At 44.8% G+C, this 17,735-nt stretch overlaps 1 protein-coding gene across 1 annotated transcript in view; it reads left to right on the top strand.

Moving 5' to 3' along the window:
* Window positions 1–8,845: 8,845 nt before the first annotated feature.
* Window positions 8,846–17,735, top strand: part of APCDD1L (APC down-regulated 1 like) — a 70,051-nt gene continuing 61,161 nt past the window's right edge. Inside the window, exon 1 of the mRNA XM_033962852.1 lies at window positions 8,846–9,126. Within this exon, the coding sequence (XP_033818743.1) occupies window positions 9,090–9,126 (37 nt within the window). The 5' untranslated portion in view covers window positions 8,846–9,089. The remainder of the gene's footprint in view (window positions 9,127–17,735) is intronic.

Below are 17,735 nucleotides of genomic sequence, written 5' to 3' on the forward strand. Positions count from 1 at the left end.
AAATTCAGATATGTCCTCTTTTTAGACATGTCTTCTGAGCATGCGCAGATGGCATCACACACATCCGCGCATACTCCATGCCCTGCATACACGGCTGAAGCTCGTCCGGAAGAAGAGAGAAGGCTTTGTGGGGGTGGAACGGGGCATGGAACTGGGTGGGATCACATGTCCGGGACTTTCGCAGAGAAAAGTTTGGTAACCCTATATATGCATCATATTTTTAGGTAAGTGCTAACTAGTTGCAAAATATAATATACTTAAATGCTTTGTTTGTACCACAGAAAGGCGGTATATCAAATCCATGATCTTTTATTCCTACCCATACCATTTCTGGCTCTTTCAATTCAACCCTTGCTTCTCCCTTCTCCAAACTCATCATTAGCTCTAACTTTCTTATACACAGTGGTACAGTAGGGGGGGTGCGCCAGCACCTCTCTGGCCCCCAATACCACACTCGCAGACCCATAGCTCTTTCAATCTTCGCCAACGTGAGCAACTACTCTGGCCTGCTGCTCGTGCAGGCCTAGCTCCCTCTCAAATCACTTCTGGGTCGCTGGTCAGGAAGTGACGTCAGAGGGAAAGCCAACACTGGCGCAAGCAGCAGGCCAGAGAAGCTGCTTGCGCTGGCAAAGATTTAAAGAGGTTACGGGGTGGGAAGGGAGGGCACGAATGTGGTGTGGGGAGCATGGACAGAGAATGGGGGGTGGAGAGAAGAGTGCAAGGGGGCGCCACCTACCCTCACTATGCCACTGCTCACAGATATTTCCTGCCCTCTGGCTTCTTACCCTACTGCTTTTTTCCCAGCTTTTTTGAACCTCTTCTACCTCCATGCACCATGCCGAAAATATGGCAGACGTGACTTCTCATGACAGTCTTGTGAGACTATTGTGAGAGATCACAGCTGCCATTTTGGAATTGGGAATGGCCTGAGTAGCAGTCCTACTCAGGCCTTTCCTAATTTCAAAATGGTGGCCGCAACCTCCCATGGCAGTTGTGCAAGGCTGTCACAGGAATTCCCAGCCACTATTTTTTCAGTGTGGAAGAAGGGGGCAGGAGCAGTTCAGGATGCTCCTGCCCCAAAGGGTGAAGTGGTGGGCAGCCCAGGGGGGGGGGAGAGACACACTTTCTGTTAGGGGGGTAGGATGGTTCACACTGAGAGCACCCTTCACCTTTTATTTTCATTATATCTATTTAACTTTGGTTTGTAAGTTGTGAGCCAAGTTTGGTGCCCTGAGCGTCCCCCACACAAACCTTGATGTGACTAGGTTGCCTTCTGTTACCATGAAGAGCAGGAAACACATTTGGCATTTGATAGAACCACATGCCGTTCTGCACTCAGTGTATATGATAGGATAATTTGGGAGCGTGATGGAACAGAATAACTTTTGTTTGTAGCATTATAGATTACCTTACTGCAAAGTTATTGGCCTTTTCAAATACCTTGTCGAAAGAGTACAGACTCTCTGGGATAGGCCACAGTTTCTAGATGTGAAAGATGAGCAGCCTGGAACCTGATACCGCTCAACACTTAGAAAGTAGCAGAATTTCAGATGGATTGGCCAATTATTCTAACCCCATCAGGACAGGAAGTTATGCTGTCTGCCGAGGACACCCATGGTTATACCAGCATGGAGATGCATTCTTTATCTAGCCATATGACAATGGTTAGCTAGACATCCTATGAAGACTTTCCTTGGTGAGCTGGATCTCTGCATAAGGCTGTAAAGAAATGCGGTATCCCTAAAGTAGGTCTGAACAGGGAATGTAAAACTGTGTATAAGACGTCACCTGTTTATATTCCATGTCATTGGACGACTTTGGATTACACAGATACCTACACGCCCAAAAATGATCCTATCATATACATTGATTCAGTAGCAAGGCTTATACAGATGCCTAACATAAGAACATAAGCAATGCCTCCGCTGGGTCAGACCCGAGGTCCATCGTGCCCAGCAGTCCGCTCACATGGCGGCCCGACAGGTCCAGGACTTGTGCAGTAATCCTGTATCTATACCCGACTTTATATGCAACTAAGACGCTTTGTAGATTGGTTTAGCTATAACAATTCAAAATTAAATTGACATGAACCATGAATAATGTGAAGTACTCTACAGAAGACACCCCTTCCCCCTCCAGCTAAACATACTTCTATCACATCAACACACTGAAGCAGATGAACTATATAGGCCGATTCATGTGTCCTAAATGTGCTCTCATTGGACACATAAGAAAGTTTTGATGTTTGCAGGGAGAAACAGACCGAATAAAAATAATACCAGAAAAAGCGCATTTCGGCTGGAGGAAGGCTCAGGGTCTAATTCCCTGCTACAGAGTGCCACCCCTAAAAAATGGAGCTTCAAGTGCCACCCCTAAAAAATGGTTTGGCATCCTATTTTCAGCCATCAGATCAGGCCCGCTACCATGGAACCAGTCATGCAATATTTATTTATTTAGTCGAATTTCTAGCCCAGAAGAGCCCAGAACGGGTTACAAATTTACAAACACAGTAGAGGTTTGGCAACCAGGTTACAACTTTACATACAGCAGATATACAGAACAACAAATTTAAGGAGGAAAAGCAAGAGTAGAAATCCCTATGTACATGTTTTGGGTGCTGAGCATGGTAGCATGGCAGCATGGCAAACAATGTGCATCAATGATGCAAATTCACATATAAGCGTAAGAACATAAGATTTGCTGCTTCTGGGTTCATTGTGCCCAGCAGTCTGCTCACACGGTGGCCCTTAGGTCAAAGACCAGTGCCCTATTTGAGTCTAGCTTTACTTGCATATGTTCTATTCCAGTAGGAACTTATCCAACCTTGCCTTGAATCCCTGAAGGGTGTTTCCCCCCTATAACAGCCTCCAGAAGAGCGTTCCAGATTTCTACCACTCTCTGGGTGAAGAAGAACTTCCTTACGTTTGTACGGAATCTTTTCCCTTTTAACTTTAGCTGTACAGAACAACAGATTAAAGGGAAGAACAGCAACAGTGGGATGATTCTCATGAACTGTATGGACCGCAACATCTCACAGCACCAGGAGATGACATCTTAAAGAAATCAAAAATGTCATCCCTTACATCTCTTTAATTAAGCAAAAGCTGTTTTAAAAACATGCAGGATTTATATTCCCTCCAGATCAAATGGGTGCTGAGCCTCGTGTTCGACCAGGCTATATCCATTTCTGGAAGCACACTCTGGGGAGGAGGTTTTGGGGGGGCTTTTCTGGAAAGCTCCCTGTGCAAGAAGTGTTGTTAGTGCCCAGCTTTCTGCATTGACCCCCTCACCCATGTTAACTTTACATAAGGTTGCCAGATTTTCCCCATCCCCACAGGAACTCAATTTCCCCGTCCCGTTCCCATGAATTTTGTTGCTGTCCCTGTCCCTGCCCCATTCCTGTAAGCTCTGCCTTAAAGACACAAGCCTCGAACACGTATAATTTTAAAGTGTTTGAGGCTTGTGCAGATGAGGACGGAGCTTAGGCATTGGTGGAATGAGGCATTATGACATCACAATCTGAGCTCTAGAATGTTGCTGCTTATGATTTTAAAGTGTTTGAGACTTGTGCAGATGAGGACGGAGCTTGCAGGAATGGGGCAGGGGTAGGAAAAGAACTCGCTGGGATGGGATGGGAAAATGAGTTCCTGCGGGGATGAGGAAAAATTTGTCCCCATGTCATTCTTTAGTGAGCAGATTTCAAAACCATCCAGGAATATAAAACCTTTAAAGTTAAAACGATGCAATATTTTGACACCCACCAGGCAGGATTTAACAAAGATCTGGGTTTATTCTCACATTTTACACCATAAATTTTTTATTGCTTTGACACTCTCTTATCACTAATCCTTTTCTCCCTGTCACCCCTCCCCCCAATTCCTACTTTTTCCCTTGAGACTGCCATTGGAATGCTTTTATGTTTTACATATATATTCTGATATGTCATAATAACATAAGCATTGTCATATTTGGATAGACCGAAGATCCATCATGCCCAGTATCCTGTTTCCGACAGTGGCCAATCCAGGTCACAAGTACCTGGCAAGGTCCCAAAAGAATAAAACAGATTTTAGGCTGCTTATCCTATAAATAAATAGTAGATGTTCCCAAGTCCATCTTAATAATGGCTGATGGACTTTTCTTTAGGAAATTATCCAAACCCTTTTTAAACTCCGCTAACCTAATTGCTTTTACCACATTCTCTGATAATGAATTCCAGAATTCAATTACACATTGAATGAAGAAATATTTCCTCCAGTTTGCTTTAAATTTACTGCATAGTAACTTCATTGAATGTCCCCTAGTATTTTTGGGAAAAGTATGGATACGATTCATGCCTATCTATCTCTTCCACTCTACTCAATATTTTAAAGACCTCTATCATTTCTCCCCTGAGTTGTCTCTTCAAACAGAAGAGCCCTAGGTGCTTTAACCTTTCCTCATTGGGAAATCGCCCCATCCCCTTTATCATTTTCATTACTCTTCTCTGTACCTTTTCTAATTCCACTATATCTTTTTTTAGATGCGGTGACCAGAATTACACACAATATATGAGGTGTGAGTGAAATTCTGAGTTCTCTAATCCTTGATGGGGAGAAGCTCCTAGACCATTGTAGCTGGTCAGGTACAGTCACACCGTGGATTGATACAAAGACATTATAACGTTTTCATTTTTGTTTTCCATTCTTTTCCAAATATTCTACAGTATTTGCTTTCTTCACCACTGCTTCACACTGATTAGAGAGTTTCAACATATCATCGATGACACCTGGATCCTTTTCCTGGACAGTGACTCCTCATGTGGAACTCTGCAGCATCACGTAGCTATAGCTTCGGTTCCTCTTTCCCACATACATCACTTTGCACTTGCTCACCTTAAACATCATCTGCCATTTGGCTGCCCGGTATCCCAGTCGTGTAAGGCCCTCTTACGATTTTTCACAATCCTCTTACAATTTAACATCTTTGAGGCATCAACAAATTTAGGGTTGTTTTTTTTAATCACAGACCACTGCGGAAAAAGTGCCAATGCTCATAAGAATTCTATGAGCTTATACCGCAGTGGTCTGTGATTTAAAATACAAACAAACCCTGATGCAGTTTGATAAAAGGGGGCCTTAATTACCTCACTAGTTATTCCCACTCATTTATAAATATATTAAAAAGCAGCAGTTCCAGTACTTAACCCTGTATATCCCCACTATCTATGCTTCTCCATTGAGAGCATTGATCCTTTAATTCTACTTTTTGTTTTCTCTGTTGTCATTTGCTCATTTCTGAAGAAGCTGCAATGTAACGTTACAGAGGAATGGGGGAAGGGAAGTGGTGCATGTGCAACAGGAGAGGGCAGGGAAGGAGCATGTGCAGATGCGGGGAGAAGAGGGCGGGGAGGCCTCAGTAAGGCTATTCTTATGTTCTTATTTCCATTTATTACCTTTAAAAATAGGCTAATACGATGGGGGGAGGAGTGGATGTGGGGAGGTGGGAACCTACCTGCATATGTGGTGGTCATGTCCCCGAATAAGAGGGTATGGGGATTCTGTCTTTCGGGGGATATCTAGGATTTGGAGCAAATCAATTCCAGCTTCCTGGCATCATGCCCTACTGTCCTGGCATGAGTTGGACCTGGAGCAGGGGGAATCTAGCTTTTGTAAGTTGGCCTTTAGAGCTGCTCACATTGAGCTTGCGACCCATTGGAAGCAACCCGTGTCCCCAGCCTGGCTTTGGATGGTACACCGGCAACTTATCTATCAGTCCACTGCTCTCCAACATGGTAAGCAACATGCTTATGGCTATATTTAGAAGAACTTCCGTTTACGTATATGATGTTTAGCATTATAGGCAGTGGGGTTGGGGGGGGTAGAAGGGGGTTTGGCGGGTTATAAGGGGGATTGTGTGCTGTGATTCTCTTACGAGCAATGTGCTTTGTTCCTTTGCTGTGTTCCCGTTATCTGTGCTGTTGGACTTCCTGGTAGGCAGCATATGCTTATTTCTCTTTTTTCATTAGTGACCATTTCTCATAAACTCATCACAATCCTCAGAGGGTTAAGAAATCCCTTTAGTTCATTTGAATGAATTCAATGAACCCATTCGTCATAGGATCAATAGTTTATGTATTTTTATGTGTTAATTTTTTTAAATTTTTCTTATGTTTTTTATAGTAAATCTTTTTTATTATCTTAATTACTTAACTTAAATATTGGGAGCACCTCTACCGACATGCACATGTTTCAAGTCGATCTTTTCATCAGGGTTGAGGCTCCCATAGTTGTTCTAAAACAAACCAAAATGTATAGAAAGATTATTAACTTATTCTAGACCTTATGAGGATATCTTATGTTTAAACCAACCAATTATACATTAACCAGGATAATCAATGTAACCCATATTAAACTTTTTCAAACTTACTCTCGTGTTTGTTCAATAGGCGCTCCTCTTCATAGAATGTCATAGTGTTTAACAGCGTCTGTCGTCAGTTCCGGTTTATATAACAACTACCAACCGGAAGCATAACAGTATCTATCGCGGGTCCCAACCGGAACTCCACGAGAAATAATGACCAATGTCTATTTAACTAAGAATGTAAATAAAATAAAATTATTACCGAAGTACAATAGGAAACTATAGGAACAATTTGAAATAAAGCCTGGTTAATGTATAATTGATTGGTTTAAACATAAGATATCCTCATAAGGTCTAGAATAAGTTAATAATCTTTCTATATATTTTGGTTTGTTTTAGAACAGGGGTGTCCAATGTCGGTCCTCAAGGGCCGCAATCCAGTCGGGTTTTCAGGATTTCCCCAATGAATATGCATTGAAAGCAGTGCATGCACATAGATCTCATGCATATTAATTGGGGAAATCCTGAAAACCCGACTGGATTGCAGCCCTCGAGGACCGACATTGGACACCCCTGTTTTAGAACAACTACGGGAGCCTCAACCCTGATGAAAAGATCGACTTGAAACATGTGCATGTCGGTAGAGGCGCTCCCAATATTTAAGTTAAGTAATTAAGATAATAAAAAAGATTTACTATAAGAAACATGTGCATGTGAACGGCAGCTGGGGCAGTGGTGCCTCTCTCCTGCCCTCTTATCTGCCCCAACCCTCCTGCTGCACATGCCCGCCCCTTCCCTGCCCCCCCCCCCCCCCACTTACCTCTTTAACATTCGCAGCACAAGCTGCTTGTGCCAGCGTCAGCTCAACCTCTGACATCACTTACTAGTCTTAGGGGGGTCGGGGAAGGAGCGGGGGCAGAGAGGAGGACAGGTATTGATGCCCCCACCAAGACAGACACCCGGGGCGGACCGCCCCTCTTACTACGCCACCGCTGGCACTGCATTGTTAACTGCCAACCTAGTTCTAATTGTGACAGCAGTAGTGTAAATTCTCCTCTTGGTTTTCTTTATTATTATTATTATTTATAATTACTGCATATACCCCCTTCATGTTTACTTTGTATGCTCTCTGCAATTCTGCATTCCTGCTTTGCCGAACTTAACCCTCGGTATTTTAATGGATAACTGCAATGACATTCTATTGTCCATAAAATGTTGTTGGTTCAAAACACACTTTAGAAGCTTAATGCAATTTCCATTCATTCCAAAACGGCAGAAGCATGTAAACAGAGAATTAAAGTTAATTGATCTGTCGGTTATGCTAGCACAGGGATAGGGAACTCCGGTCCTTGAGAGCCGTATTCCAGTTGGGTTTTCAGGATTTCCCCAATGAATATGCATTGAAAGCAGTGCATGCAAATAGATCTCATGCATATTCATTGGGGAAATCCTGAAAACCCAACTGGAATACAGCTCTCGAGGACCGGAGTTCCCTACCCCTGTGCTAGAAAGATCTCAAAGTCCCTTCTCGAGGGCCGCAATCCAGTCGGGTTTTCAGGATTTCCCCAATGAATATGCATTGAAAGCAGTGCATACACATAGATCTCATGTATATTCATTGAGGAAAACCCGACTGGACTGTGGCCCTCAAAGAGGGACTTTGAGACCCCTGAATAAGTAAATAGGCCAAAATAATTCTGCAGCTTTTTTTTTTTTTTAATACACAGTACATTGAAATCGCAAAACACTTATTTTCAGCATTATATTCAAATTTCAAACTGCTACGGATAAATTTGATCGTGGGTCAGAGGTTCACGTACCCTGAACTGACACCCACATGACCCATGGCCCATTGTCATATCTGCCCCAGACACTCAAAATCAGGGGTGTCAAAGTTCCTCCTTGAGGGCCGCAATCCAGTCGGGTTTTCAGGATTTCCCCAATGAATATGCATGAGATCTATTTGCATGCACCGCTTTCATTGTAAGCCAATAGAACTCATGCATATTCATTGGGGAAATCCTGAAAACTCGACTGGATTGCGGCCCTCCAGGAGGAACTTTGACACCCCTGCTCAAAATAAAAGCAACCCCTTAGTAAATAGTCCTTGTGCTGAAACCCTTCTGGGGCAGGAATCTACTTACTGTAGATTAAATAGAACTCAGCTCACCTTAAACACAGCTTTGGGGGGAAAAAATGAGGAATAAAATGCAAAGTCCACCTCTAGACCCTGCTTTTCTAATGTGAAAAGTGCAGGTCAAACAGTGACTGGATATTGATTCGACAAGACAGCGCTTGGCCCTTTTCAAATAAATGTCATTCCCTAGCAATTGTGAATCTCCGCGCATTCCTCTTAGTCAGAGGGAGGTTTGGAGCATGAATGGAAAGAGCTGGGATTAACGCTGGATATCTGTGGGACCCAGTCTCCACCTCTCCTTTGCAACTTTAACCTATAAGTGTCAGACTGCATTAAAGCTCTCAGACTAGTGTGGGAAGACTTCCTTTGCAGACGCCTGGAGGGTCCCATCTGCTCCCGCCGGGCTCCTGGGTCTGCTGGACTGGGGGGATCAGAGTGTGTAGTTGATAGCAGGAGGGGGGAGGGGCTGAACTTGAACTGTCCCACTTCTTCCCTTGGCATTGATGGATTCTGCTGCTTTCTTTCACCATCAGCTAACTTGAGGCTCTCAGTCACAGCTCCTGCCTTTCAGCTTTTGGAGAGGATTTATTTGGAGACACAGGGATTTAACATGATGCAGTGCTGGTGGATGGTGGGTTCCCTAATAGGTAAGTAAGCTTCTGCTATCCATTAAACGAAATGGACCTTCTACACGAGCCAGCTTTGGGGTGCCTAGATCTGAGGCTGCCAGAGCTCACACGTTTGTTTGTTTTTTTGGGGGGGAGGGGAGTTGGGGGGCACAGATCACAGCGATTCCCAGCAAGATGCTGGTGTGAAGGTTAAAAGAAGCTGAACAGCAGGACACGGTGAATCCCCCTGTTCCCCTAACGAAAATATTTGAAGGAAAAAAAAAAAGATAAATCACTTTAGAGTCCATTTCCAATCCTTCGGCTACTGGTGCATATTGGAACCCTCTGAAGGCATTATAGGGGCTGAAGAGAGTACTTTAAGCCATAGAAAATGAATACGGTAAAAACTTTAAGACTAAAAAAGTGATTAATTGTATGTATTTGTTTAACTTTAGACTGAACTGAAAGGTAGAGGTCTGCACGGGAAAGGGGATCGCGGGAATCCCGCGGGTCCCGTGGGAGTCCTGCAGGAATCCCCCCTAACCCACGGGACTCCCACAGGGACCCCCCCTCTGGCCCACGGGGACTCCCATGGGGATGGAAGGCTTTGGAAGCAGGATTCATCCATATAATATAATAGACACGTCAGCCTTAGTAAAAGAGGGGGGTTTATAAGTTAATTACCCGAACAGAAAACAGAAAAAGGGTTCCACCAAAGAGATTCCACAAGGAAAACAGCAGCACAAACACAAAAAAATCTGTGGAATTGATGATCCTTTCAGAAGCAATTGCTGCTTTTTATGGGGACGGGCGGGGATGGAGGTAATTCCTTGTGGGGATGGGTGGGGACGGAGAGGATCCTGACGGGGACGGGCGGGGATGGGTGGGATTTCTGTCCCTGTGCAACGCTCTCCTGAAAGGTAACTTTTTTTTTCTCCACTGGGGATTGGGGACCAAGAGCAGGCTGCCTCTGGAATGGAAATTGGGTTTTGCTGCATTTGACACTTTCCTAATTTGGGATGGCACCCCCACCTGACCCTTTGAAATACCTCCACCACCCCCACCCCCACCCCCAAAAGAAAAATTCCCTAGTAATAAACAATCACCTAACTTGGGCCGTCTAAAAAATGTGGCAAGTATTTGTTAAAACAATGATAGAAATTTTGCTGAAAATATATCGTAACATAGTAGATGACGGCAGACAAAGACCTGATGGGCGGAAGTAATGCTGCCACTTGTTTGCTCTGATAGGGGTTGTAATTTAGCCTTACATGTCATCTTGCTTTCAGATTTCTTAGGCACCCTGTGTGCAAACAGCATAATAGTATAGGAAACTTAAAAAAAAAAAAAAAAATTAAACTGTTTCTTTCCTTTGCCGTGGGGCCAATGGACCACAGGATCTTCCCAGGCTGGGTCTAATTACCAAGACTCCCTCCCCCTCCCCCATTATGTGTCATTGCTTTGTAGATCAGGACCTTATGAAGGCTACCCCCAGAAGGAAGGAACAAACCCAGTAGAAGGATCTTTCTTGCACTGGAGACAAAATTAGGGGGGGTCTTTTACTAAGGCATGCTCGCCGCGCATTAGCATTTACTGCACTTGGCTAGTGCCTTAGTAAAAGACCCCCCTTAATGCAGTTACACCTCCTGTAGTAACTGTGAGAGGGGATGGCAAAATAGGTTTCTCCTTTCTGCCTCTGCACTGACTTCTTCCTGAGAAACTTGTGGCTTTCCAGCTTGGTGCTTGCTTACTCTGAGAGGCTTTGATCACTGTCACGCAAAGGCTTCCACACATTGAATTATTATTTATTTCCTTCTGCCCTTATTAATGTGGTCTCATAAATCTTAGATTTTTTTTTTTGTTTTTTTTTTAAGAAACCCACACACTTCAAAGCCCATATGTAGGACTAAATATTTTTTTGTCATGCAATGAAGAGCAATTCAGTCAGGGTTTCTCAGCATCTTCTTTGGGAGTTACGATGCAGAGGGTCTTCAGATCATTCCAGTGTTTTTGGTATTTCTGTTAACCTTTTTTGTTCTGATGGGTTTGGTTTGTTTAGGCTGTGTTGTAATTTGCCATGACCTCTGTATATAGCAGACTATATATTAACATCTGGAGCTGGAAGGACCCTTTTGCCCGTCCACATCCAACACCCTTTCCCACCCATTCCTCCCTTCCCACCTTCACAAAATACTGGACACAGAAATAATGGAAAATGTAGGCCGCAGCCCTGTTTATTGGAATTAACAACATAATTAAACAAAACCTCATAGCCTTGCGAGCTACCATAAAACAGTCTTTTTACTTTTTATTCCCCAATTCCCTGCCATCCTCAGCTAGGGCTTGGGGTTGGCATGACCTCCATGCCCCTTAACATACCATTCCCTGATGCTCGCTCCCTGAGCTCACGTCCTCTTATGGTTCATCGCCGGATGAGCCCACCCTCAAAAATGCTTGGTAGCTCAGGACACCACCACTACGATATCCCTAAGCCTCAGTGACAACCAAACCACCCACGGAAGGAAGGGAGGGAAAGCCACCCTCAGGAAGTCAGGAACATCTGACCCCAGAAGGTCCCAGCTTATATACCCCCCCCCCACACACACACACACACACCATCACCATCACTCAAACTTTCCATACCTTGACCAACCAAGGGTTTTGATTGGTCAAAGTGGGAAGAAACCCCCCTCCCCTTCCTCTCCTTTTCCTACTCTGCCTACCTAGTCCTGACGGGCGACTAAAGGGCCTTCCAGCCCACTATTTAATTTTGCCCGTTTGAAGTTTGATGAAATCGTAGAATATTAAGTAATGTATGTAAGATCAAATGGATGTTATATACTGTTTCACTTTGTGTGTTTAAAAATGAATAAAGATTAAAAATAAATAAATAAATAAATTTTGTCCGTCAAGATGAGCTCTCGGGCTTACACATATATATACTGTATCTTTTTTTTTTTTTTTTTTTTTTTTACAAATACATCAACAAACAAACAGAAACCCCAAACTGCTATTTTGTTTATTCTTTCGTTCGTTTTCTCTCCCTTTCTCCCCAATGAGCTCAGAATGGGTTATAAGTTGAACATGCATAATATATAGTCCAAACGGTTACAATGTGTCATGTTTATAATACAATGTGAATGTCCTAGTATGCCAAATGCAGATGGTCAGGTTCCTATATACATTTCTCTTTTTAAACTTATGGTAGTAGGCAAGGGTTGGTGTGAAGAGGAATGATTTTTACTGCTTTCCTAAAGTTTAGGAGCCCTTCGAGGGATCTGATCTGTGGGGGTATTTGGTTCCAGTAGTTTGGTTGGAAATGGGAGTAGGGTCAGTTTTTTTAATTGATGGGGCTGGTGCAAGGATACTGAGAAGCCTAGAGCCAAATCAGCCTAGTGGCTCTCCTGCCCTGGGGTCTCTGGCATAAAACTTGTCAGTCTTCTTCCCTTTCCTTAGGAGTGGCACTATGAGCCAGGACTGGCTTAACCTGTGGATCAGGTGAGGTTCTGGCCCACAGCGCTGGCGCTAAAGGGCACCAAATCCCTGAGCCCTTGATGTTACCAGCCCATAGGTTAAACGTGGCCTCTTTCCCTCTCACTATCCAGCAACCTCCCCTCCGAGTCAGGCATGGCTCCCCCCCCCCCCCCCCCAAGTTCTTCAAACTTCGTGCCACCAACAACATCAGCGAGGAAAATCTTCAGTCTTGGGCCTGACCTAGAAACCTTCTCTCTGCTATGACTTCCTGTTCCTGCATGGGTGGGATGCTGCAGAGAGAAAGCTTCTGGGGCAGGCCAAAGGCAGCAGGTTCACCGTGCTGACACAGTCGGCAGCCTGAAGATTGAAGAACTGCAGAGCAGAGGGGGAAGATGGGGGGAGAGAGTAATGCCCAACTGTAGAGGAAGGGTCAGGGGAGAGAGAGAAGCTCCCTTGGAGGGAGATAATACCTGCAGCAGGGCTTTAGAAAGAGGGAGAGAGAGAGGGGTTGGAGGGGTGGAGGGAAAGAAAGAGAAGCACCCACAGGGGAGGGGGGACTAAGGAAATGGGTGAAAAGGTCAGGGTGTACCAGGGGTGGGGCTGGTGGAAGGCAGAGGCAGGGGCATGGTGATGGGGGGGTGCATAACCAAAATTTGTTCCAGGGTGCCCCAACGTCTTGAGCCGGCCCTGCCATGAACACATTTAAACTGGGCCTGCTGGGCCAGCGCTTCCTCGTGGTGCTTCTTCCATACTATGCATGGGATGAGCATTGGGAAATGCTGGCCCTGCAAACCATGTGATCTCTATGTGCTCATGAATGACGTCGGCCTTAAGAAAAAAGAGCAAGAGCCGCAGGGAGCCACTGCACAGGGCTAATTCAGGGGCAGAAGAGGGGTGCGGAGGGGGTTATAGTTCGCCCCAGGCGCTGTCTTCCTAAGGGTACAGTGGCACCCATCCTCCTCTCTGCCTGCTACCCTGCTTGCTCACCCACCCGGCTGCTCGCCCCCCGCTCCTCTCCTTGCCGCGTGTGCCCCTTGCCTTCCCCTGTACCTTTTTTGCGCTCTCTGATGTCACTTCCAGAACCGGCGCCTAGAAAGCGACATCAAAGGGAGCGGACACCGACGTGAGCAGCATGCTGCTCACGCCAGAGAAGTTTAACAGGTACAGGGAAAGAGAAGGGGGCGCAAGTGCAACTGGGGGGGGGGGCGGGAAAGATGGAAGGGGAGAGGCGCCATCGCCCCAGGCGCTGCTCACCCTCACTATGCCACTGCCAAAAAGTCCAGTTTGAAGCAGTTTAACTCCCCCATTATTGGGCGTCTAATGCCCAAAACATCTTAGCATTGTTACATAAGAACATAAGAACATAAGAACATAAGAAATGCCTGCACCGGATCAGACCCGGGGTCCATCTAGTCCGGCGTTCCGCACACGCGGAGGCCCAGCCAGGCACACCCTGGCGAATACAATGTCACTCGTATCCCTCAATGTCTTCTGCAAGAAGATGTGCGTCCAATTTTCCCTTAAATCCTAGAACGGTGGTTTCCTCCACCAGCTCTTTCGGAATACTGTGTCCAACACTGGTCCCTTTCGTGGAAGGAACAATGAAAATGACATGCAGATCTAAGTAAATGAGCTGATCAATATTAAAATGAGCTCACCGTTGGATGCACAGACATTTCCAAGAGATGCACAGAATGATGTGTATACCTGTAAGGGCAAACATTTCGTGGCAGATCAGAGCTGTCATTAGGATGACAGCTGCAGGCAGATGATATGCAAATGTGTGTGTTGAATGCAAACATTTATGCATATTATTTGTGTGCCGAATTAGGTGTAACATTGGGCAAGAGCGAACAAGAAAGGGACCTGGGGGTACTGATAGACAAGACTCTGAAGCCGTCGGCTCAATGCGCAGCGGCGGCAAAGAAAGAAAACAGGATGTTGGGCATGATAAAGAAGGGAATCACGAGTAGATTGGTGGACATCATAATGCTGCTTTACAGAGCAATGGTCAGACCACACTTGGAATACTGTATCCAACACTGGTCTCCCTACCTAAAGAAGGATATAACCCTGTTGGAGAGGGTGCAGAGGCGAGCCACGAAGCTAGTAAAAGGTATCGAGAATTTGAGCTACAAAGAACGCCTCGGAAAACTGGGATTGTTCACCCTTGAGAAGAGAAGACTGCGAGGGGATATGATAGAGACTTTCAAAATACTAAAAGGATTCGACAAAATAGAGCAAGAAACATCGTTATTCACATTGTCAAATGTGACTCAAACAAGAGGACATGGACTGAAACTGAGGGGCAACAGGCCCAGGACAAATATCAGGAAATTCTGTTTCACACAACGAGTGGTGGACGCTTGGAACGCTATCCCGGAGGAGGTTGTGACGGAGGCCACCATTCTAGGATTCAAGGGCAAGTTGGATGCACACCTTCTTGCAAATCACATTGAGGGATACGGGTAAACAAGGTCTTCAGCAGGGAACACCTGGATTTGCCTCCGCGTGTGCGGGTTGCCGGACTAGATGAGGAGTGTGTGGCGCAGTGGTTGGATCTACAGCCTCAGCACCCTGGGGTTGTGGGTTCAAACCCCGCGCTGCTCCTTGTGACCCTGGGCAAGTCACTCAGTCCTCCGTAGCCCCAGGTATGTTAGCTAGATTGTGAGCCCACCGGGACAGATAGGGAAAATGCTTGAGTACCTGATTGTAAAACCGCTTAGATAACCTTGATAGGCGGTATATAAAAATCCTAATAAACTTGAAACTTGATAAACTTGATCCGGTGAAGGCATTTCTTATGTTCTTATGAATTTGCATGTATTATTTGTGTGTGAAAAATGAGCATACATATTTATGGGCGGTGCGAGATGAGGAGCAGATGCCATATATTTTGCAAAATAGCATATTATTTGTGTGCAAAATTATGTATTACTGTCGACTAGATGTGTGGGGAGGGGGATGGTTGCTCCTTCTCCCAAATTCTGGCACTCTAGATCAGTGTTTCTCAACTCGGTCCTGGCGAGCCCCCTGCCCGGTCAGGTTTTCAGGATATCCACAATGAATATGCAAATGTGCATGTAATGGAGGCAGTGTTTGCAAATCAACTTTATGCATATTCATTGTGGATATCAGGAAAGCCTGACTGACAAGGGGGTACTCCAGGACCAAGTAGAGATACACTGCTCTAGGTAATATCTAGGTTTTCCTACTGATAGTTGTCCCTAATTAAGATCCTTTGGTTGGTTTTGGGGTGGGTTTTTTTGTATTATTTTTATTCAAATTTACAATTTTACAAGCATAAATCTTGACAATGAAAATAGAATTACAGTGCAATAACATAAAAGAAATTCTTATCCATCTAGGAAGAGAAAAAAAATTTTTTTAATGTAATTCTAATTACACCTCATTAATATAAGAAAATATGAGACAACGCAAGGCAAGATGTAGAAATCACAGGGAAATAAAGGAATTATACTAGAAAGGCTTGTTTTATAATTGGCAGATAGCACTTTAACTATCTATATTTTCCGCTTCGTTCACATTTGAAGGTATGGAGTTTCCTTGATTCCAGAAAATTTTGTAGATATATGTGGTAAGGTGGTAAAAGGGGCCAAAAGAAAGAGTCTACGAAGAAAAAAAAAGCAAAGGAGGCAAAAAACTTCAAGCCGTTCTTTCGATATATTAAGGGGAAACAACCCGCGAAGGAAGTTAAAAGAGGACAAAGCAATCACCGACAAACTGAACACATTTTTTGTGTCTGTATTTACCAAAGAGGATATACACAGCATACCAGAACCCATCAGGCTATATGCTGGAAATGAAGACAGGAAACTGGCAGGATTGACGGTTAGTCTAGAGGAGATATGTAGACAGATTGATAGGCTTAAGAGCGATAAATCCCCAGGACTGGAGGGCATCCATCCGAGGGTCATCAAGGAACTGAAAGGGACTATAGCTGGACTGCTTCAACTAATAACCAATCTGTCGATCAAATCAGGAAAGTTTCCGGAATACTGGAAGGTGGCAAATGTTACGCCAATCTTCAAGAAAGGTTTGAGGGGAGATCCGGGAAACTACAGACTGGTGAGTCTGACCTCGGTACCGGGAAAGATGGTAGAGGCGCTGATAAAAGACCGCATCACTGATCACCTTGACGGACACAATCTGATGAGGACCAGTCAGCAAAGGACGATCTTGCTTGACAAACTTGCTGTACTACTTCGAGGGAGTCAACAGGCAGATAGACAAGGGTGACCCGGTCGACATTGTATAGCTGGATTTTCAGAAGGCGTTTGACAAGGTTTCACATGAACGACTACTTTGGAAAATTGCAAGCCATGGAATCGAGGGTGAAATACTCATGTGGATTAAAAACTGGCTGGAACGTAGGAAACAGAGATTGGGGGTAAATGGACAATACTCAGACTGGAAGAGCATCACCAATGGGGTGCTGCAGGGCTCGGTGCTTGGACCCGTGCTCTTTAACATCTGGACATTGGTACGATGAGTGAGGTGATTAAATTTGCGGACGATACGAAGTTATTCAGAGTAGTGAAAACACAGGGGATTGCGAAGATCTGCAACGTGACATAATCAAGCTCGAGAAATGGGCATCGATATGGCAAATGAGGTTCAACATGGATAAGTGTAAAGTGATGCATGTCGGTAACAAAAATCTCATGCATGAATACAGGATGTCTGGGGCGGTACTTGGAGAGACCTCCCAGGAAAGAGACTTGGGAGTTCTGATTGACAAGTAGCGGCAAAAAGGGCGAACAGAATGCCAGGAATGATAAAGAAGTGGATCACGAACAGATCAGAGAAGGTTATCATGCCACTATATTGGGCCATGGTGCGCCCTCACCTGGAGTACTGCGTCCAGCACTGGTTGCCGTACATGAAGAAGGACACGGAACTACTCAAAAGGGTCCAGAGAAGAGCGACTAAAATGGTTAAAGGGCTGAAGGAGTTGCCGTACAGTGAGAGATTGGAGAAACTGGGCCTCTTCTCCCTTGAAAAAAGGAGACTGAGAGGGGACATGATCGAAACATTCAAAATACTGAAGGGAATAGACTTAGTAGATAAAGATAGGTTGTTCACCCTCTCCAAGTTAGAGAGAACGAGAGGGCACTCTCTAAAGCTGAAAGGGGATAGATTCCATACAAACG

The sequence above is a fragment of the Geotrypetes seraphini genome, chromosome 11 (assembly GCF_902459505.1).
Source record: "Geotrypetes seraphini chromosome 11, aGeoSer1.1, whole genome shotgun sequence".
Classification (NCBI taxonomy): domain Eukaryota; kingdom Metazoa; phylum Chordata; class Amphibia; order Gymnophiona; family Dermophiidae; genus Geotrypetes; species Geotrypetes seraphini.